Raw genomic sequence first — 22,543 nt, 5'->3', positions numbered from 1 at the left:
CCTTGTTGTATTTCGTGGCTCTCACATCCAGAAAAGACTGTTCCTTTAAATGTTCCTCAGTCAGCCACTTTTTTAAAAAAATTTTTACCATATTTTTGGCTTACATTGCATCACCGCCATAAATCCTGCTAAATCCCACTGATGGGGATAAAATGAAAAACTCACCACAGAGCTGTATCTGAGGACAACTTTTTTTTTTATTCTCCATTACCCCCAACTCATGTTGCCAGCACTGTAGTGAGCCCCCTTGTGGCCTCCATTTGTAACTGCGGCATTTCTGTCTTTTCAGGGGGGATTGAGGATTATCTATTTAGGGAAATCTCTGCAAAGGAACAGATGGTGTTCTTTTTACAGAATTCAACCTAGAATAAGAAGTTTGTTTTGATGTTGATGACAATGCACATTTATGTTTGTCCACATGTGAAATATGTAGTCCTCTCTGGCTCAGTGATCCCTCACCCTCATAGATCACAGATGGAAAATGGCAACATTTTGTGTTATTAATATTTGCCTAAGCATACAAGTTAATGTCCTCACTCAGAGATTGAACTTTTGTATGAATGTACACTATTTGAAATATTTCAAAATTGTCATCTTTATCGGCAATTTGCTTGTTAAAAACATGTTTCTGTGAGTGTTGACATTCCTTTGAAATTCAGTATATCTTTGTGTTTACCCAGCATATATTTAAAGGCTTTAGAGGTGAGCAGTGCCCGTCTCTTGTTCACTCTGTTCTTATCTCTGTCTATGATTTGGACTCAAGCATGAAGTCTTAACACTAGAATTACAATTCTTTGAGACTAGACAGCAGCATTTAGGACACCCGAACTGAATGTTTTTGCACTGATGGTTGGTTGGATGAAAACAGGGGCCTTTTCTGAAGTTTAAAATTCTGTCCTCCAAAAAGGAGAACACCCTGCTTTAAGGCCATGTCTAGACAAACTTATCTCTGAGTTTTAAGGCCAGGGAAACACTCGGATTAGGATATGATCCCTGTCGAACATACAGGATTATGCAGTTTACTGTATATACTGTAAGAGGTGTGGCTTAAAGCTTTTGTTGTACTACAGCAGATTTACTTTTTGCCCAAGGGTCTTTTCTTTATTTTCTTTATTTCATCTGAATATACATGTATCCTATTGTAAAAAAAAATAGAGTTACGCTCCATCATAAAGATGAATCAGTTGTAACTGCTTTTAGTGTTTTAAAAGTCTAGGTTTTTATTTCACCTAGGTAAAGGTGGTATTTAGATTTAAACCTCTCCTTTTTTTAGATAATGAGTCTTGGCCTAGAAGTCTGCATAAATGATGAGAATGAAAGAAATCTGACAATTCAAATACTTCATACACAGTTTATCTGTGTAATAGCTGCTTTTTAAGAGCAGGAGATTAATTTAGCAGACCAAGTCTAAATTCTGCTGTTTTCCATAAGATGAAAACACATTGATCACAGCCGAAAAGTTGTCGTAGCTTCAAGTAACTGACTCTGTGCAACTGAATTTAAGCAAAATAGCGAACAAAGTAGAGTTGTGTTGAATGTATTATGTTTCCCAGTTCCCAAATCTGTCAATTGTTCCTTGTCCAGTGTGTCCTCAGGCTGGTGTATTCGGGGAATATGCCACCTACTCCAATAATAAGCCATTCTAATTTTATGTGAGTTATATTGGGACGTTCCTGACTCATCTGTGACCAGCAGAAAAATCTGATGTAAACAGTTTTGCTGTTGTTAGATAAACCGGTTCCCGAATGTCACCCAAAGAAATATTTTATCCTCAAAGCTCATTTCCATTGTCCTCCCAGCTGTGCCGCAGGAAGTGATGCTAGAGGCAGGAAGTGGAGCTGTGAAAGGTAAAGAGGCTGCAGACACGTGAAGTGACGGTCAGCGGGAAGGAAACTGGCGGTGTTGCTACTGGAACCACTGTTTATTTTCCCTCTCTCTCAGAAGAGGTTCAATGGAAAGAAAATGTTGGGGAGGGGGGACTACAGGGATGTCCTTTGATGAAGGTGTGCCAGGAATTTATAGTAACAGCTAACATTTATAGAAACAGTGGAATACCCTGGATGTGATTCAGTTGTTGCTGTTGTCTGGAGCTTTGAGGAAAACATTGATCGAGACAGACTGGAGACTTAAGGGAGTTGAATCAGTGGTCATTTGTGCAAACGGTGACACCTGAACATCCACTGCTTTCCTCGTTAGACTCTGGGTCTTTCCTTCTCTTTGTTCCTTTATCTTAAACACTCCCACATGGCCGCTCTAATCAGCTCTCGCCATGTTAAGGAAAACATCATGAAGAGGAGGCTCAGCAGTTCATGTTTGGGGATGAGATAGTGTATCAGCTTGTGTGGGAAGATAGGTCTTTAACTGCCTTGGAAAAGTTTTGACAGCAGTCTGACATACAAAAAACCCAGTTAAAATCCAGTAACAATAAGTAGGTGTTCATATAATTGCTTTTATCAGTGGTGAAAACCAGTAGAAACAGGACTAAATTGGAGCCAGTCAAGAGCACAGGCTTGTCGTGGTCCTTCATTTTGTGTGTGTGTGTCTGAGTTTTTGGCGTCAATGAGTCATTCTCTCCAGTATCGTACACAGCCGAACATCCTCTCTAACAACCAGAGCTCCAACTTAAACCTGTCTCTGCAGCCATACAGCAGCCAGTCGTGTGCACGGCCCCGTCTGAGTTACTGCAGCCAGTGGGAGAATGAGTGAGGCAGCTGCAAAAGAGGAGGGGGATTAAAATGATATGTAGCGTGGGACTAGACGCAGAGAGAAGACAGGTCAGCAGGTCAGCAGAGATGACACAAAAGACAAAGTGTAGAGGCCGCAATTTAGGCCTTTCACTAATGTGAAAAACTGGACCTACGTGTCATACTTGTGACACCAGTGAGCTTTTTTGTGTTCCAGACGTATAGAATTGTGCAGGAATGAGTCCTAAAACCTGAAGATGTGTTAGCGTTTTTGCACTTCCCTCGTCTTCAATTCAATATTTATTTAACCGCTGGCAAGCGGCTAAATAAGACTACGTCAGCCTTGTTGTGGTGGCAACTGTGTGGTACACTATTTACAGCCTAAACTTAGCTTTTTACCTCTGGCGTTTGCATTTACGATTCAAAGATGGTGTTCTTTTGTCAAGACTATCTTGCTGAACAAAACATTTAAGTAAGTGTCATAAACCTTTTCTTGCCATAGATCTTATTTTCTTCAATAATCCAAAATGTAATGGAAAAATCACCTTGACTTTTGTTAAGGCAATCAGGGTGATGCTAACTTCTGAGTTAGGCTAAAAAAACCCCAGCATTCCTGCGGCACTCTGTTCTTCTGCTTGAACCTTTAAGTCTGCTTGAGTTGTGTCACTTTTTTGATGATTTGTCAAAGTTGCATAAATGCAATGCAGTGCAGTTTTTTTTTTTTTTATTATGCTGCACTTAAACTGCATGAGCAGTCTATGATAATGAATACAGACTTTGATGGATCAAGTTTCCAGAGTCTACTTAATAATTTTCCACCTCACCACAAATAAAGTTTTGGTTGAAACACAGCATCATTGAAATTCTGTGAAAATCTGTGGCCATGAAATGAAGTTCTTAAGACTCATAAATCATTTTTAAAAAGTTTAAATCTTAATAGCATCGTCAAAATCTTATTGGATCAAACCGGACTAAGAATCAAGCAGCGTAGGATGACCGCGAGCAAAGGCTGAAATTCAGACTCAATTCTCCACTAATTTATGTGAAAAACTACACATTTCGATCATGTTTCAATCTTCCTGTGCAGAGCAGTGACAAAGCCTGCCTGTGCTGCCTGGTCAGCTGTTTCCTTCCCTCTTGCCAGTTGTCCGGTCAGACAAAGAGGACTCCTCCTGTCGCAGAGTGAGAGGGAATTTACGGCTCTAACCCAAACCCCCTCTCAAGCTTCCCGCAACCCTCTTCAAAAGAGTGCCACAGGAGCCTCTGTGTCAACAGGCGGCCAAAGACGAGCAGAGTGCGAGAAGTACAGCAGAATCATCTACGTCTCATTCGCAAGTCCAAAAATATCCAATCCTCTTTCTCTCATCATTGACATCTATGTCTCAATCACACTCTTACTCATGTATGTGTTCATACATGCTTCGCAGTAAGCAGCTGGGCATTACATGTTAAGCTTGAGCATATGTGCTCCTATAAGCTCCACATTTCTCACCGGACACATTTCACTCTATCAGGTCCAGACGGCGATAATCTTATTATTACATTTGAGACGACAGAAAGAATGTGATATAAAATCAACCTAGAGAGTGAGAGATAGAGAGAAGACATGCACATTGTGTCTTTTTGGCACTCAGCAGCAAGAAAACCATCCAAGCACCTTCATTAAATGCAACTGTATCAAGTAAAGGATAGAGTGGCCTGTGTTACACACTCTGTAGAGGCTTTAAAGTAAATGATGTTGAAAAGATCTGGCAACGATACACTCCTCAGACTGAGAGTATGTGTGTGCAGTGAGGGGTGACGGACATTTACTGAGGACAGACTCAATACCTTGAGGGAAGCAGAGTGAAACAGAAGAGATATGAAAGAATGAGAAGCTTAGATGGGGGGTAAAGTTGGAGTAAATGGAGTGACCACGATTAATTGTAGCATACCAGCACACGCTCTGTGAGGTGGCCTAGATGGTACGCAGGACGACAGGGGATGCCCTTCTGCCATCTCTCCCCTTGCCTCCACAGCCTCAGCAGCAGAGAGGGGAGGCTGGACCACTTGCTGAGCCAAGCCAGCGGAGGGGAGGTGGGAGTCATGGGGGGGCGCGGTCAAGCGAGCAAATAGGATGATGGTTGTTTATGGGTTTGTACTACAAGGCGCCAGGCTGCGTGTGTGATTATGTAATGACCGAGCGTAGTCTCTGGATGCTCCCTGCTCGTCTCCAGCCGGCCCTCGAGGGAAAAAGATCGGGTTGAGTCGCCTCAAATCACAGTCAGATCAGCAGTTACTCAGTCAATCTCGAGGACCAGACGCCTTAGGCTGTGTGTCAGTGACTAAGGCTGACCCAGAGACGAAGAAGAGAGAGACATCAAGTGCAGTGTGTCAGATAAAACCCACTTCTTTTGGCGAGACGTGGATAGAATTGCAGCTCTTTCCTGTGCGTCAAATCAGCATTTTAAAATATGCTCACCCACCTGCTCAGATATGACACCTCAAACACACTCCTCCTCTCTGCACCTCTCAGTTTCGACTAGCCGTACATCAATAATGTAAAGCCCATTTTGCTCGGCTGACAGGCAAATTGATGCGTAGCGTGAGCGTGTATCTGCATGCAATCTGGGATAAGATGTGGACAAACCTCAACACAGGAGGGGTTCACTAACATAGGATCATTCTTCCCACAGAAAAGTGTCGAGGCACAGACTGATTTATAACATAATAGAGAACACATGGGCTGCAGAGAGAGAGTGTGGTGATAGATTCAGATTCGAGGGTCAGAGAAGATAGAAAAAGTCCAGCTGTGACAGCCCTCACGCATTTTGACCCCTGCTGTCTGCCTCGTCACCCTCCTTTTTTCTCAGACACAATCTGCTCTGCTGCTCGCTCACCTTAAGACCAGGATACCACTGCTAAGCCTCTCTGGGCTCTCACTTGGCCACGGTGGATTTCCAGCCAGCCGTGAGCTCGCAGAAACTACTTTGGCGGTGCTATATGAGTAACCTGAAGGTAGGATTTGGGTCACGTATGGTAATTATCCGTCTCAAATGGGAGATGAGTGAAGGTCAGGACTAGGACTTTCTGAGAGTGTCCTTTGTAAGCCGCTGGCTGGGTATTGTGTGTCTCGGGGCGGAGAGGCAGAGGTTGGAGGCTGTGGAGAGAGAGTGAGCAGACAGAGGAGACATGTTGAGATGGAGGCTGAGTTGGCAGCTGCAGCTCTTGGCGTGGGAAGGCTCCCGTAAGCTGCTTTTTCCCCCCCATGACTCCAGCTTGTTTCCCCATTGGCAGGCGGGCTTTTGAAGTGGCTCTCTGATACTTGCACCCCTCAGAGTAATAGTAGCCACATGGGCCTCCAGCTTTGAGCCACCACAGCGGCTGAAGCCCGCACCACGTCTCCACATTTTTGTCTTCTTTCACTTTTTTTCATTCATCGGGACTAAAGTTAATTTTAACACCCCTTACACACTGCGCCATAGATACCGTGAAGCATAAATAGTAGTATGAAGTAATGTGGCATGTTGGCAGCGGTCTGCACTTCCTGGTTTACTGATGAGTAAGCTTCCCCTGACTGTGCTCATCTATTGATTCAGAATTCATCTGCTGCCAAAGGGGCTAAAAATACAAGTTTTCCGGGAATGTGTGAATTATAGTCTGTTCTGTCTGGGTGTGGAAGGAATTCTGACATCTCTTAATGAGTTATGTTTCATTTGTTCAGCTCTTTTCTATTGTGACCATATGATTATCATAAGCCACACTCTCAGTTGGCCTTTTGTTAGTAACACTAATTTATTATTAGGCCATGAGATTTTCCGTATGTCTGAAACTAAGCGTGATGTATCTCATCTTGTAAGCCTGTGGTTGAAGACCTTTACAGTAAGGATTATGAGTTAGCTTTTTTCCAGCTTTATCATTTTTTTAATTAGTTGATTAATATTACTATTTTAATGATTAAGTCATAGCTTATAACAACAAAAATAATAAAGTAAGTGCTTTACACTCAAAATCACAAAAAACACAGGAAAAAAAGCAAGAAATACAACACAAAAGAAAAATATAAAAACAGCGGTTGAATTTAAAATCATAACAGTGCAAGCCTTTACAATACCAGTGGTAAGGTACAGTATAATAAAATATTTTTAATATTTTAAAGAAAAATTAGGGAAATGCCTTTCGCTAAAAAAATGTTTAAGTTGCTTTTAAGCAAAAAGACAGACAGAAATTCACTAGTTGTTTTGTCTCAAACTTGAATGTTTGCCTATTAAGTCTTTTAAGTAAATAAGCTGAAGAGTTTTGACCTTTAGTTTGTTAAACTTTGTTCATTTTTCCTCGTACTTGTTCTCACTGTCTTGGTGGCATCAGTCACCCCTCCCATCCCACACCCAAGTGTTGTGGCACAGCCAGAGGGAGCCCGCACGCTGCGGGTCTGCAGGGCGGAGCGCACAGATTTACCCAACGCACCTTCCTCTAATTTGGCTCCGTTCATTTCCCAGATTGTCAAGTCAACCACAATACAAAGGTAGTATTTCCGGTGATGATGTCCACCATAAAAGCTTTGACTAAATCGATAAAAAGACACGTTGTGATTTTTCCCCCACAAAAAAACTCTTGATATTTAGCCAGTGTATGCTGATGAAATATAAAAGTTGTGCCTTTTTTCTTCTAGTGTAGACATAAATGAAGCAGAAATGCATCCAGTAATTGTTTATCTGTAGTTTCCAGAAATGTTACAAAGTGGGTTGGGCTTCATGAGTAAGTGGTGGTGGAGACCTTTTATGTAAGTAAAAGTAGAAAAAACAGTCAGAGAGCAAAGTTTCTAACATTAAAAGATACTTGAAGTACAAAAAATAAAAGCAATACTAATGATACAACATAATTTTAATACATTTTGCCTTATTAATCCTAATTTGCAAAGCAACCAAATCTGTCAGATAAATGTAGTGAGGTAAAACATACGATATTTGTCTCTAAAATGTATAAAGTGAAGGAAAATGGAAATACTAAAGTACCTCAAAATTGTACTTAAATACAGGGCTTGGGTAACCGTCCTAAATGACTTTCCACCGCTGGTATGAAAAACAAACTGCCACGCTTTTGTTGATACATTCCTTCTCACGCCTTTACTTTGAAGGCGAGGCTCCTGACTTCCGGTGTCCCCCCCATGTGTTTTGACGCTGCTGCAGTGAGTTTCCAGGCAGGGCCGAGCACAGAGGGATTTAGTTATGTACAACTGATGCGATCTGGCGGAAGAAGAAGAAGTAGAGGATGAGGAGGGGGTGAGCGCGTTGAACGGCCCGAAACAACGGGAACAGAGAGGTTTTTTTTCGGGAGGAAGGAAGCTGGATAAGAGTTGAACATATAAGTTTGTTTGGCCGGAGCATTGTTACTCTCAGAGCTGCTCCTGTTGCCGCTTGTGCAGCAACAAATCTGCCTCTCCTTGTTGCAGCCAAACTGTTTCTGCTGTCCAATGAATGGAGTTGCTTTTTGCCTTGTTGGAATACCACCCTACTCTGAGAACCACGTAAGTACACGCAGCTGCGTATTGATCATCGTATTGATACCGGGACGTTATTGTGTTTGGACAGACTGAAGTGCAGCGCGGTGCTGCTGGTCAGAGAGCGTGATTTCCTAAGAGGATTAACACTAGTTTACATAGCCACTGTGTGCACACACACTCAGCGACATATACTGTACAGAAACCAAGTGTTTGATCAGTGTTTTGCTGCAGCTTTTGTTCACTATTGTGGACGGTAAATGGTGCGCAGCCGAATGAATTTAGCGGCTGCTTCACAAAAGTGATCCAGAGTCACATTTAACGCCCCGGTTGCTTCAGTCTTTTGTCCGCCTCTCGCTGCACCAGGAGGCGGACAGCCTGTCAATAGAGACGGGACGTCCCAAACAGGGATGGGTGTTTGGAAAGTGTCCATCATTTCTATTTCTGTTGATTTTTATTATTAATCAGGCAAGCAGGTCGATTAACTGGCTAAATATGGACTTCCAGCACTTTAACCTTGGAGTTAAAGGGGGACTGTGCCCATTTTCTAAATTCACACATCTATTTCCCATGGTCAAAGACAAGCCATATTATTGGTTAACAAGGGCAACTCTCTCCCACATCCAAAACTAGAGTGCTAAAACTCACATTTGTGATGTCACCGAGTATAAAGTCTGGAGCTACTCCATGAATTGGGAAAGATGCTAAAGATAACACTGAGAGCACCCAGGGGAATTTCTGAGTATATTGGTACCTTTTCAGATTTTCAGAGAAAAAACTACAAATGACTATGATGTCTCACTAACAAGAACAGTTATCGCTGGAAGAGAACTTGCAATTTAATTATGCGGCGATATGTGAAATAGGCAAACTTGTCCTTTTTTTGGGTCATTTTCAGCCATATCTGTAATGCTTAAGGTCTTCTAGTTAAACACAGTAGTCTGAACCATCTGACATGTCTGCTGTGCTTATTTTATGTACCGCGTTGCTTTGCTTGCTTCTTTGATAAATCAAATCTACCTGCATGGACGCTGAGCAATGTACCGATGTGGACAGGGCCACAACAAAACATATTTTAGCCACTTAACATGTTTTTATCACTTCAAGTGTATGCTATATTTTAAATATTTTCCCTGCTTTACCTTACATACTAACTGGTTGAGGCAGCGTTAGGCCACCAGCAACTCTCAGTTTATAAAATGACTGTTTTTGGTAGTGGAGTCTGGTGGCTTCGAGATAACCTCTTCAATTCCCTGTCTGAAAGAGCTGCCTGATGGCAGTGTAAATATACTAAATATAGTGTAAACTTAAACTGACATTTATTAATTTTTGTCAGAGCCTTTCTAGGTGGCCTAATTATCAAGTAAGGTTTGCTATCCAGAAGTTATTTTAAACAAAGGTCAAAAGTGGCATACTTTTGGGTATGAAAAGAAAGCAAACATTTTTTGGGTCCACAAAATACATCAATTAATCGTCTGTGTAGCAGCTCCACACTTTATACCCCATGACATCACAAGTTTGAGACTTTCTTCTTTGGTTTCAGGCTTTGAGAGAGATTGGCTCATGTGCTTAAATATTGATTGAACTTTCCTTGTCATGTCAATAACATACCAAAATTCTTGATTTAGGTGGTGTGTTCCCTTAAAGAGATTTTCACTTTTTTTCACTAGAGCATAAAATGAAAGTCACACAAAGAAGGCATCAAATAGTGGTGGAGATGAGGGCGGAGGTTAAGTGGTGACATGACAGTAAATGAAGAGATGGGAAAAGTATGACCTTTTAGTGAGTGAGCATCACAAGATTTCACAGCCAGCAGTAGAAAGAACCAGCTTCATAATTACTGTCACTCACGTCTGATACATTCAGGTTATAAAGATGAATCCCATCTTAAACAGCTGCTTATATTCTGCAAAAAAAGTGTATTCAGTTCCTCCTGGTCTGACTTCAGGAATGTGTATTGAAGCTCTGATGTGTCATGGTGAAGTCATGAGGTAAGATATGTCACTCTGGGCGGTGGTCGACTTGTTGAAGGAGGCATATGGTTTGGCCTAGTACTTTGTGTGTGTGTGTGTGTGTGTGTGTGTGTCTGTGTGTGTGGATCTGCTTTGATTTAACCCCAGAGGCTCTGTGTGTGTGATGTGGTTGTATCGGGGAGCTGCTGAAATATTTCCTTTGGTCCTTTGCTGGATGAATTTGGTGAAGTGTTTGACAGGGTTATGAGGTTATTTTTGCAGTTGTCTCTCCTGCATGTTGCATTGTCGCAGTTTCCACCTACCTTTACTCCCTTTTTATTATCTGTTGCAGTTGAGTTTCAGTCCCCTCCAGCAACGAATGATGTACCCTTCTCTGTGGTCACACGCTTTAATCGAGCCTTTCTGCTAGTTTGTTGCTGCAACAAAAATGTTCCTTCAAACACATGAATTCACTTTTATCTCTTTCACTTTGACGCTTGTTGCTTAGAGCTTTGTAGTAAAACTCTTTGTAGTAAATGTAGAACAACTGCTGCGCCCACAAAACTGTCGCCTTAATGAACAAGAAGTCATAAAAGTACATTCAAAGTGTCTGACATCCTTCAGTTTGGCGCTCTCTGAACTGTCTCTTTCTATAAAGGCTCCTGACCTCAACTTGCCTAATCTCAGTCCCCGACCTGCTGTTTCATACCTGACCTTTGACCCACAGCCTACACCCAGCTCTCATCTAGCCGGACCTCTCTCTGTTTCTGCTTGTTATCTCACTTGTCTTTGGCCGGAGAGAGGATTGATGGCTGTTTTATTGTACAGCAGACAGAACTATATTCTTGATGTGCAACTGCATCCCAGAACTTAACATTTAACCCTTAGGGCCCGCTTTAATATTACACACATTAATATCACTGGGCACACAAAATGCTTTTTTCAAAATCAAGCTTTAAAAAAAAAAATTATACATTAATATTATATTATAATGTCATTTATTTATTTTTTTAATTAACATCAGCCTTAATCATAAATATCAAATATTCTTTAATTGTAAGAATTTTAAGCCCTTAAATGGCAGGTTTTTGTCACGATGCCACTATGTTTATGGATGAAAAAAAGGAATAATTTTCTACATTTTTCTATTAATATATATTTTCATTTTTCTATAATTTTCTATATACTACATGCAAAGTAGATTTTTTTATTACTATTATTACAGGATGTGTCAATGATTTGCAGCAAGCACACCCAGTCCCTAAAAGTTAAATGAGGTGATAAGACACACTCACAGATGCAAAATTACACTGTAATCTGATTAAATTTGTCAAAATGAGACACAGAGTAAATCAGGCTTTGTGTTTAATTTAGTTTATTAGGGTCCACATTAACTAACACCATCAGCTAATCTTCCAGGGGTCAGACACAACAATTCTACAATATAGCAAACAATTATATACTTTGAAACATCACATTACATACAAAACAAAAAGATAATGTGATACACTTCAAACAACAAGATTTCATACTTTACATCATGTCGTTTACTGTTCGTTCATAGAGGTAGTGTAGGTTCAGCTGCAGAGAGAGGAAGAACTGAAAGTGTCAAGAAGTTATGATGATGTCCAGTGGGACCAGTTTGATGTCGTTAGCAGGCCCGCTCTAATGTAGCAGTGCAGGGTTTGTGGTGAGATCAATAGAGGCAGTGCAGAGCAGGGCGGGGCAGAGGGCAGGAGGAGCATGATGTCTAATGCTGCATTGAGCCACGTGACGCTGGAGTATATTGATAATGGGAAACATGAGAGCGCCTCTATGAAAATCTTGAGCCGAGCAGATCGATGTCAAAGCCCCTCTTTTGTCCGCGTGGCACATGTAACAGTTTGTTCTCTGACACACTGCGGACTAACGCAGCATTATCCTGCAGACTGCTGAGCGTCTCCGTCATGACTTGCTGTATCAATGACAGAGTGTTTTATGTTTTGCTGATCCATGACCTTTTTATCCCTGCTCTCTCTCCTGAGCCGAGTGGTGTCTTTACACTGAGGCATAGTCCCGCTAATAGCTTCCCAACAGTCTCAAAACACAGACTTCAGACAGAGGCTTTGGCTGATCCACAAACCATATTTTTAGTCCTCTCTGAGTGCTTGCTGATGTAGCTGATCACAGGACAACCACCTCAGAAAGGTTGCAAACCTCAGACCAAAGAGGCATCAGTTAGCAGGTCCGAGATCAGCTCCTGGTCAAAGGCAGCGTTAACTGAAAGCAGCTGTATGATGCTGCCGAGGAAAGCATTTCTATGATCATTAGCAGATGGTGTCAGCACGTAGTATGCATGTAGCATGACAATACTGCAATGCTGGGAATTTTTATAATTCTTTCGTACAGTGTATCCCGGATTCATATTACATACTGGTGGTATCTAGATCAAGTTTCATAATTTCTATGTCTCTATGGCTTTGGTCCGCTTTGGTCCTGCTGCTGATGTCTGCATAGACCCCTATGCAGACATCAGCGTGCAGCCTTGAATTTGTGCCCACTGGGACTGTACATATAGAGTTAAGCATTCCCATCCCACAAATATATGCAACCCGTAATGAGGGCTTACAGGTAGACATTGCTTTGTTTTAGGGGTCCCGCAAGCCAAAAACTTCTTGAACCACTGCAGTAAACACTGTGTATTTCTTCATAGTACACGATATATATAGCAATCTGATTCTGACTTAATGCGTAAAACATTACTGTAATGTAGCCTTTTGTACTAAAAGAGAGTGGTGCAGAGGTCGTGTGACAACTAAAGCTACTCATGCTTCAGCTATGGAGCACTCTTGCCAAATTTTAAGTTGGGGAAACTCCACAAAAAGCCAGCCTGTTGTGCATTGCATTGTGGGGCAGGATGATCTATTACCCTGAAGAATCAAACTGTATTTATCCAAATACGCTTTTTCCATTTCTCCAGGAAAAACATGCGACATACCCAAAATATGACAGGTATTTTGACCTCATACTGTCTTTAAATGTGTCAGTGCAGTGGGCGGAGCTCTGCAGTTACACATACAGAGCATGACAGTAAAGCGCGTGCCCCGCAGCGGCACGTAAACACCATTAAAACATCTCTCACACCTTTACACCTCCGCCCTCCCACCTCGACACCATCGCCCCTGCTGCATTCCTCAACTCCTGCCGGCCTCGAGACGACAGCTGCACCGCTGCTCACACCTCACGTCCACAATCATTAACCTGGAGAGTGTGTGTGTTGACACACTTTAATCACACACACACACAGGTGTTCACAAATATAGGCACTCCAGCGTGTTAACATCACACTTTAAGGGTCAGAGTTGCACACACACACCTCATAATCTGTGCAGGTGCTTGGAACAGTGGTCACACACACACACACACACACACACACACACACACACACACACACTGTATTAGATGCTTTCTGTTTTGAAGATTACACTATCCAGTGACACGGAGTGTCTGATTTGTCCTTCTCTCCTTATGTTTGCACGAGGAAGTCCTTGATGCTGAACAAACATGGTGCAGAGAGTGTATAGGTGGGCGAAGGACATCAGTCATCATTGACCTTGTTTACTGTGGTGAGAGGGGAGCGGCCGCTGTAGTGCAGCTCTGCAAAGCAGGCATGTTTCTGTTGCTAATGGCTCTCTATTGATCTCCCTTTAGTGTGTCAGCCCGTCACGCTGTGTTTCTCTCTGTAAGAGTCAAACTTGACTATAAATGATTGAATTCATTTTGTTTTTTATGTAAATGATTGCATAGGTCTGTGAACTCAATCATCATCATGAATCTTTTGATTAATATTTGCAATTTCTTATTTAAAATTTCAGATATGTATATTGATACCATACTTAGTCCCCACTTTCTGCCTTGTATTCCTTCGGAAGTAGCTCTACGATTGGGAAAATCATGTTATTCAGCATTGACCTGCAACATTATTAATATTTTGTATCCGCTTGTCCCAAACACCCTGTTAAAGACTCATGTTTTTTATGGCCGCATCATTCCATCATATGGAAGTATTTTAGATATATTGTGTCATTTTTTTCACTTTTTCTGAAAATTCAGCCTGGCATATTTGATATTATTTTAAACTTTGGGATCTCCACTGGAGCCTGATCAAAGCTTGGCCACACAGCATGACTGACCCAGTGTTGGGTGGGTCGGCTGAATAGGTTAATTAGTTTTTGTTTAGGTTACAGGGAATGTGCATGTGGTTAGACGCATCATGTTTTCAAAGGAGCACAAAAATGTGGTTCGTAAAGAAAAATGGATGCCAGATAAGGTCAGAAGTTGAAGGTATATTGGGTGTGAGAGGAGAGGGACATATCCTGATATTCTTATCTGAGAGAAAGACTGATTTTCTCTGATGGAAACTGCTCAGATTCAACCTTTTTCTCCACTGATAGCTTAACTCAGCGTATCTGCCGAATGCTGACCTGATATCATAGTTTTCTGTTCCCACCATTTCAAATCTGTGGACCTCACAGGTTTTCTTTAAAAGTGTTAATTATAAAATTGACAACATAAATAAGAGAATTAGTAAATATTTGAATACAAGTCTAGAGCCATTTTCTTATATGAACTCTGAACGTTGTATGGAGTTTCCTTTTTACAAACGTAGCACACAACAGGAATTTGTCCATGTCAGACGGGCTCGCACTTATTGGAAATACTCTGTTTGGTTTAGGTTTGGGGTGACGTGCTCCACGGTTGGAGGTGGCAGGACATGAAGTGAGTTACATCACAGTCATGTAGAGTTTTCGTAAAATGGTCATAAAAAACAATGTCTCTTGCTGTTCCTTGAATTTGACGATTTGGGCCTCAGCCCTCACCGAAAGAAGTTCCAGAATCCCGTCTTCTCTCCAGTAAACTATTTTCGTTGTCATCCTTGTGTAAATGATCCTTCTTATTCACCCGTGGGTGTTTGTTTGCTTTTAGTTTAGTTTAGTCATTCACATGACACATAAATTCTCCAGACAATTACCTGCTTTATCCACACATGGGCTCAATCGGACATTACACAGACTTTACAGGAAGCAGGCAGGATAAGATCTGTTGATGTCCAATCCAACCTGTTTGTACATTTGAGTTCTCACATACAGCTACTCCGGGTAATGTCTAGATAGTTTTAGGTTTGCAGTACATATATGAAAAGGGCTTAGGTCTATTAAGTTCTTCTTGACTAGCATCCAAAGGGGATCCTCTGCGCCTTTATTTGCTCTCGTTTCTCTTTTATCTCTCTTTTTCAACGTGTCAGCTGGACATGAAATTCACCTGTCCAGCAAAGTGTTAGATCTCGCACCCAGTCTTCTTCTCCTTGTGCACGTTGTATTCGTCCTCTCTCGTCTCAGTTGGGTTTTTTCATATGGTGTCTGACTTGTAGGCACTGGGAGGTTTGTTGTGAAACAAAGCCTCTCTCAGAAACAGATGAGAGCTAATTAGATTCAGCCTGTTGATGATCTGGCCTGCGTTAGTGCCTCTTTGTATATGTGCCTGTAGAGATGCTGTGTTGGTGTATGTGTGTGTGTGTGTGTTACTATGTAGGAAAACATAATACAGTACTGTATGTGAGGGGCTTCTCGTTGATGTGATGCTCAGCTTACAGGAGGAATGAAGAACAGGTCGGGTCTTGTTCTGAAATGCAGACTTAAGTCTGTCTGTATCTGTCTGCGGCATCGGCCTGAAGGCAGGGACACCGGGTTTGAATCAGGGTCAAGGTTCAGAGGTGAGGGGCCCCCCTCCTCACACACTTGGTCCCCAGTAAATAGGCTAAAGAGGCAGGAGGGAACCCCTGTCACTGGGTGCAGCAGGGGCCACTGGGGTTAAGCAGAGGCCGCTGTTTAACTAATCTCCATTCAGACGATCATCTTATTTTTTCTGTCTCCCATCTCGATACCAAATGTGCACGTTTTTGCCTTGCGTGCTCATCATGTTTACATTTTTGCGTAGAGGCCCAGCGATAAGGATGTTTGCAGAAAGCTGAATGCTGCACTGCATCTCACTCCAATCAGGCTTTTAGGCTTTTCACGAACAGCGGGGATTGCACTGGAATGCGAGAGAGACAGGAGAGGAGGGGGTACAGAGGAAAAAGCAGGGAAGGAGATAACAAATAGAGTGAATCCTAAAGAGTCGGGGGGGATGATGCCAGTGTGACAGCCAAAACACAATGAAGCAATGGAAAGTGAAGAAGAACAATCCTCCACTCATAACCAGCAGAAAAGCCATCAGATTTCATAGCGCTTTCATAAGCTACCGGTGCAATGAGTGTTCACTGACATGCTGTTCTTGGAAGAACATGGATCTACCGTTGATGGTTGATAAGGGTAAAATCTCGGTTCAGTAATTTTAAGTGATAACTAATGTTTCTTTTAAAAAAAGATGATACATTTAGAGGAGGTACAGTTGAGAAAGTCTTCCCAGAAACAGTTACCAGTTGGGAATGTTTCTAATGCAGAAAGAAGTACATCCCCTGTCGATTAACTCACCATTTAAATCGAGTTATCATTTATTGATGTACAGTTTGCGATGTTTAGGGCTAGCATTGACACTACTTAGGCTTTTTCAAACCCCTGCAACGGAGACTTTTGAAAAAGCTGATACGTTGATATGATGCTGTATTTGCTGTGCCATGATTCCCAATATGTTTTGCGCCGCTTTGGCAGTAATGGTTTCACCTTGTGGAGAGTCTAAACAAAGAAATCTCTGGTCTTACAGTTTGCCATTTCTGTCCTTCCTCTGTAGTATTTGCTGGAACATAGCAAACTCAGCCGCAACCTACTTCCTGTTTGCGCTGGTATGTGCATGTCCAGTTTATGTGAATGGTCATGTGATATGTGTTTCAGTCATGTTAGTTTTGGCAGAGATTATTTCTGAAACAGCGCTAAAACACTTGTGTGTACAAATTAAGTAAACATATTAGTGTAGATGTAAAATGAAACCATCAGGGTAATCACTGGTTTACTAACTATAGATTCATTCAGAAAGTCTGCGTTTCAAGGTTGTGAATTCATCTTTTCAGGTTGTGAATGTTAGTAGACATTCGTGTTTATCAGGTATTGAGTGGTGTTACATTAAATGCAGCATCTATCATTTTGTTCTTACAAGCTGAATGCTTCTTTTCCATCAGATCTTCATGTGTAAAATCAGTGGGCTGCCCCTTTAAAGGAATAGTTGCCTTTGTAGTAAGAGGTGTAAAAAATTAAACACAACTAACTCGCAATTTAACTTTTTAAGATTTTTTTAAGGCTGGGTGCTGAGTCTTCAAAGTGGATAAATATTGTCTCATAGTATAAACTGTCAAATTACCAAGAGGTGTACCAACAACATTGTATGTGATGTTTCATACTTTATTCATGCAGTTATTGCAAAACGGATACATTATAATTATATTTACATATTTACACTCCTAATAATCTGATGATTTTCATGCAATCTCAGTGGGCTCGCATTGGTGTATGAGCACTACTTAAACCATAACTTGATGATGTGAGCTGTTCAGATAATTGGGTTATTGATTAGAAAACATTTCATCGTGTAATGAACTAGTTCCAGGAGCATCACAGACTGTTCTGGTTTGTAGCCCGGGCCAGAAAGCCATTAAACGACAGAAGGAGAGTTCTGATGATGTTTGCTCACTGTACATAACTCTCCGGGAGGTTCCTGTGGGGTTGTTTATATTGCAGATGGCGGTCGGCCAGCGCATGTCCATCAGAGCTGTTTCATCGGGGTTAGTGAGCTGACTCACTGACCTCTATCTGTACTTCCTAAACAACGCGGGCAACAGTTTGTAAGCACTTTCAGATGGAGGAGGGGGGAGGTTGTTTTGACCGTCCGGCAAAATCACAAGACAGAGATTATCGGGAAGCTAATGAAGAGCTGTGGATGCTGGGAATAGATAGAGCTCTGTGGTTTTCCTGATGCCTGCTGGTCCAGCACAACACCGCCTCTGTTTACATGCTCACTCAGATTCTCTCAGAGGATAACACTGGTGTGTTTTACTTGTTTTTGTGTGTACCAGTGGTCCATAATGTTTGATAAACTAACATATCAGTGTTTTTAATGTGAAGCTAGAGCCAGCGCTTGATTAGCATAGTTTACCTTAGTTTAGCTAAATCTCTAAAACGGCTAATCTAGCCCTGTCCAAAATCTGCCTAATTTGGGAAATTTCACATGTCATGTCTTGTTTGTTTAATTTGCACACAAACAGAAACATTAAAACCTGGACCACCAAGTCTGACTCAAGGACTTAATGTGATTCTGTAAATGTTTGTTCAAAAGTTGCTCTACAGACTTAATGTAGTCACATCCAGTTCCCAGAGCAGAGCAATAAAGATACATGACGTTATGTTTTACAAACAACAGTAAAGAATAGATTATTAACTGGCTGTAACTGTAATAGATTATATAGGTTTTCTTTTGCTTGAGTTGAGCATGTAAATACTAGCCATAGGCATGTACTCGATTTGGATGTCAATATTCGTTCAATGATGGGGCAATCACATGAAAGAAAACATGTATAGATCTTTTAAATAGAGACATAATTCGACCCTGTTCTACATTTGCATTTTTTGGATGGGACGCAGTGATGTAACTGCTGTCTATGAGTATCTGCACAGATCCATATGGCAAAAATGATAGATCCATGCAGTGGAAGATAAGTATTTCAACAAAATAAACAAAATGAATGTGCAGTTAGACGCTTTATAAAGTTAAACTTTCGTGTTATAACTTGTCTCCATAGTTTATGCAGGACAGAAAGGTAGACTAACCTTAACCTCTATCATCATTTTTACTTGTTTTGACCCTATTCTTGCATGAAATTTTTTGCCCATCCTAAACACTTCATCCAGTGTACAATAATAAACCATGTTGGAGAGGGTAGTTTTCATACTCTAGTTTCCACCAGGATACCGACACATTTAAATATACTATAATCCTTTATCTGTAGCCGTCATGGTCTGCTTAGGATTGATTTACATTACATCAGTGGTTACTCTGTTTGATCAAAACGTGGTAGTAAGCCTCACTATACTCCAGATTACTCCAAACTGCTTTGGTGTGTGTTGCATAATTATTAATGTGACTAACTGCAGTTTCAAAGATGTCTGATGAAGATATTTGATGGGAGGGAATACCTAAACCAAAATACTACATGCATGCAATTACCATCGGAGCTGTGTTCGCTCACATATCTCTTACAGCATCGCTGTCTTTTTCACCGCCTCCTGTTCTGTTTCCTCTGTCTGTCACCATCCTTGTTTATGAGGTAGTAAGTCTTTTTTTATACCCTAACCTTTCCAAAATTCCAGCTTTCTTGTATCTTAATTTCCCCGTGACTTTGAGCAATTGCTGTCTGCTTTGATCCTCTCTGTTGCCTTCTTTGGTCATATCCTTTCAGGGCACTCTTGCTTTGAACTGCTGTTTGCTTTCATTTCTCTGGTTTTGTCTGAATGTGCAGCAGTTAACATTTTCATTTTAATGCCTCTGATGTCATCCTTAAAGCAGGAGTTATTCGTATGTTAGTTTGTGCCATAAAAGGTTTGTTTGATTCTTGAATATTCTCTTCCTTCTTCTTCTGCACTCGCTTAGTTTACAGAATGAACTGGACGGTATGTTTCTATTAGCCTTCCTCGCTGCTTTAAGCAGTGTCAGTGTGTCTTTCATCTGAATAACAGAGTGAAACCATATGTGTGTGTGTGTGTGTGTGTGTGTGTGTGTGTGACTCTCATATCAACAGTCACAGCCCTTTGCTGTTCCCACCGGACAGTCAAAACACGCAGACCCATGATCTCTCGCAGCCACATGTCTGACCCTTTTTTTTTTTGGGTTGAAGCAAGTCATGAAACCACAGAGGACGGTTTATTTCTGCGGGGTGAATCTCAGACTCTTAGTTGTTGCCACCCATGTGTTAAAAGGTTATTAATGCAGAGTGACTTTCAGAATCTTAGTTGTTAAAACCCATTTTTTTTTTTTTTTTTTTTTTTTTTTTTTTTTTTTTTTTTTGTTTTTTTTTTTTTTTTTTTTTTTTTTTTTTTTTTTTTTTTTTTTTTTTAACACAGGCTAAAAGACATAAAAACAACATCAGCCCTGCATACAGATCTCATCATAACATTAAACAAACGACATGCCTCTGGTATCAACAAGAAAACACACAGACTCCAGCAGCATCCCTGTCCTCCAGAGACATCCTTTGCTGCAGTCAGGTTTTACAGTCTGCAGTGTGTCAACAGGAAGGAGCGGGCAGATGAACGATAGCGTGGGCCGATCATCCTGTATTCAAATCATGCCAGGCAGTGTCTGTGTACCATCTTTGTGCGACTCGGGAACGACAAAGAAAGGAGGATGTGGACGGGTGCGAAGGCCATCTTCGTTTTGGATTTAATCTCCAGGTTCATCAATCCACACAGTGTGAGAAAAAGCTCGAAGAAGCTCGAAGATCACGCTTTATTAGTTTTGCTCAGCCTTTTGCATTGCGTGTGATCGGCTTGGCTTTGGGCTTTGACTAGATGGGGGAAAATGTAGATTTTACAGGAGAGAAGATTTGATTTCTCTGCCTGAAAATTCATGCATTCATGATTATGTGTGTGGGAATATGTTTTGCTCAGCGCCATCGTTTTTCGCTCGAAAGAGGTCAGCGTGAGCCCATGGAGAGTCATGAGGGTTGTAAAACAAACTGAAATTTTGGATGTTTTTTTTAAGAGAATTATAGGAAAATCTTAGCGAATCCTTGAAGTTTTAGTTTGTCGATGTCTCCAGCTGTGACAAGAAAGAAATATATAAACCAGCAAGTCTAAGATATTTTTACAACAATAATACCCAAATTTCCAAGTGATCACATCCTGTCTGCAGGACCCCTTTTTTTAGGGGTATTAAAAAAAAAAGCCATTTGTCTTATTTAAATAAAAAAAGGAAATCATCAGGTGCAAGGACACTTAAATGCTACACTTTTTTAGAACTGAAAAAACAAAAACCATACAGAAAAAAAACCTCATAAAGTTAACATGCAGTGAAATATGTAAAGAAATAAACAAGACCACATAAACAAAGTAGAGTAGGTGCAGCAGGTTATCACGGGGGTAGTTCTGGGAAGTGTGACATTTTGGCAGTATCACAGTGCATTACGGCACCTCTTTAAATGACTCGTTTAGGGTTTTTACAGTATATGAGTCATGAGGGTTGGAAAACAAATTGAAATTTGGCACAGTTTAAAAGAAATATTCAAAACTCTTATTGAATCTTTGAACTTTTAGATCATGGATTTGTCCAGCTGTGTTAAGAGCTGTGCCCATGCTTGAGTTCATCTGTGAAAAATATAATATATATATATATATATATATATATATATATATATATATATATATATATATATATTATATATGTATACACCAGCAATTCCCAGATATTTTCACATCAGTAATCCCCAAATACATATTCCTAAGATACCCCAGTGATCACATTCTGTCTGCGAGACCCTCATGGAGGAGTATTTTTGATGAAGTTAAACTGCTCCTCGTTGCCCCTTTACACCCCCAGACTCCACTTTGAGAATCGCTGGACTGTACGATCCTGTGCGAGCAGAGCGATGGAGGACTTCCTCAGTGTGGTGTGAGCGTTGGTGCATGGCAGGAATGTAAAAACCAGATGACCTCAAATGGAAACTCCAGGGCTGTTGGAGGCAGGCAGGCCATCTCGCTTGCTCTAATAAACACTCTGACTCCATTCTGCAGTCCTGCTTCCCCCTCCCCTTCCTGGCTCAGTTAGCCTCCCAACCTGGCTCAGCATCGCCTTCACCACCACGCCCCAAATATTGGACCACTGCCTGGTTTTGGGCCCGTAGGCTGAGATGCACGCTTCGGGTCCAGCTCCATCTTTAGCCAAGGAGAACGACGACGTCATCGTCGAGCCTCAAAGTTGTAATTTTCATCTGTTAATTACACAGAGGCAGAGATGAGCTAAATATATCCGGCTTGTAGAGGGGGAGCAACCAAAAAAGAGGGGGGCTCCAAGTATGGCTGTCCATCGCCCAGGCGTACTGTAGATAGGGGGGTGGAAAGTCGAGAGGCCTGCTGGAGCCCTGTGGTTTTCTGCTGCCGAGGCCTGCTCCTGAAAACAACCAGGAAAGAAAGAGAAGACCAAGAGACAGAAAAAAGGAAGAAAGGGGGGTTGGCTCTTATTGCAACGGAGCTCAGACGTGACGCTCTGATTGCTCCCAGCGGTTGTGGTCAGTACAGAGAGGAGGGAGGGAGGGGGGTACAGTGCAAGAGGAGCAGGGTTAGCTCTTTGCCAGATGTCGTCATTGGCCTCATGGTATATACCGTATACACACACCAGCAGACAGATGTATCCACTCAGGAGAAAGCACAGCTGCGACTTTACCTGACAAAACTCATCCGCCGCCTCAC

General features: G+C 41.5%; 1 protein-coding gene across 2 annotated transcripts in view; it reads left to right on the top strand.

The window, feature by feature from the left end:
- arhgap23a (Rho GTPase activating protein 23a) overlaps positions 1–22,543 on the top strand; it is a 77,032-nt gene that overhangs the window by 5,803 nt on the left and 48,686 nt on the right. Inside the window, exon 1 of one of the 2 annotated variants that reach the window (XM_042504895.1) lies at positions 8,002–8,190. The exons of the other annotated variant lie outside the window; for it this stretch is intronic. Within the exon in view, the coding sequence (XP_042360829.1) occupies positions 8,137–8,190 (54 nt within the window). The 5' untranslated portion in view covers positions 8,002–8,136. Of the gene's footprint in view, positions 1–8,001; positions 8,191–22,543 lie in introns of those variants that run through there. 2 annotated transcript variants of the gene reach the window in all.

The sequence above is a fragment of the Plectropomus leopardus genome, chromosome 17 (assembly GCF_008729295.1).
Source record: "Plectropomus leopardus isolate mb chromosome 17, YSFRI_Pleo_2.0, whole genome shotgun sequence".
NCBI classification, from domain to species: Eukaryota; Metazoa; Chordata; class Actinopteri; order Perciformes; family Serranidae; genus Plectropomus; species Plectropomus leopardus.
Note: the sequence above shows the minus strand (reverse complement) of the source record. Positions and strands in the feature narration are given on the sequence as shown.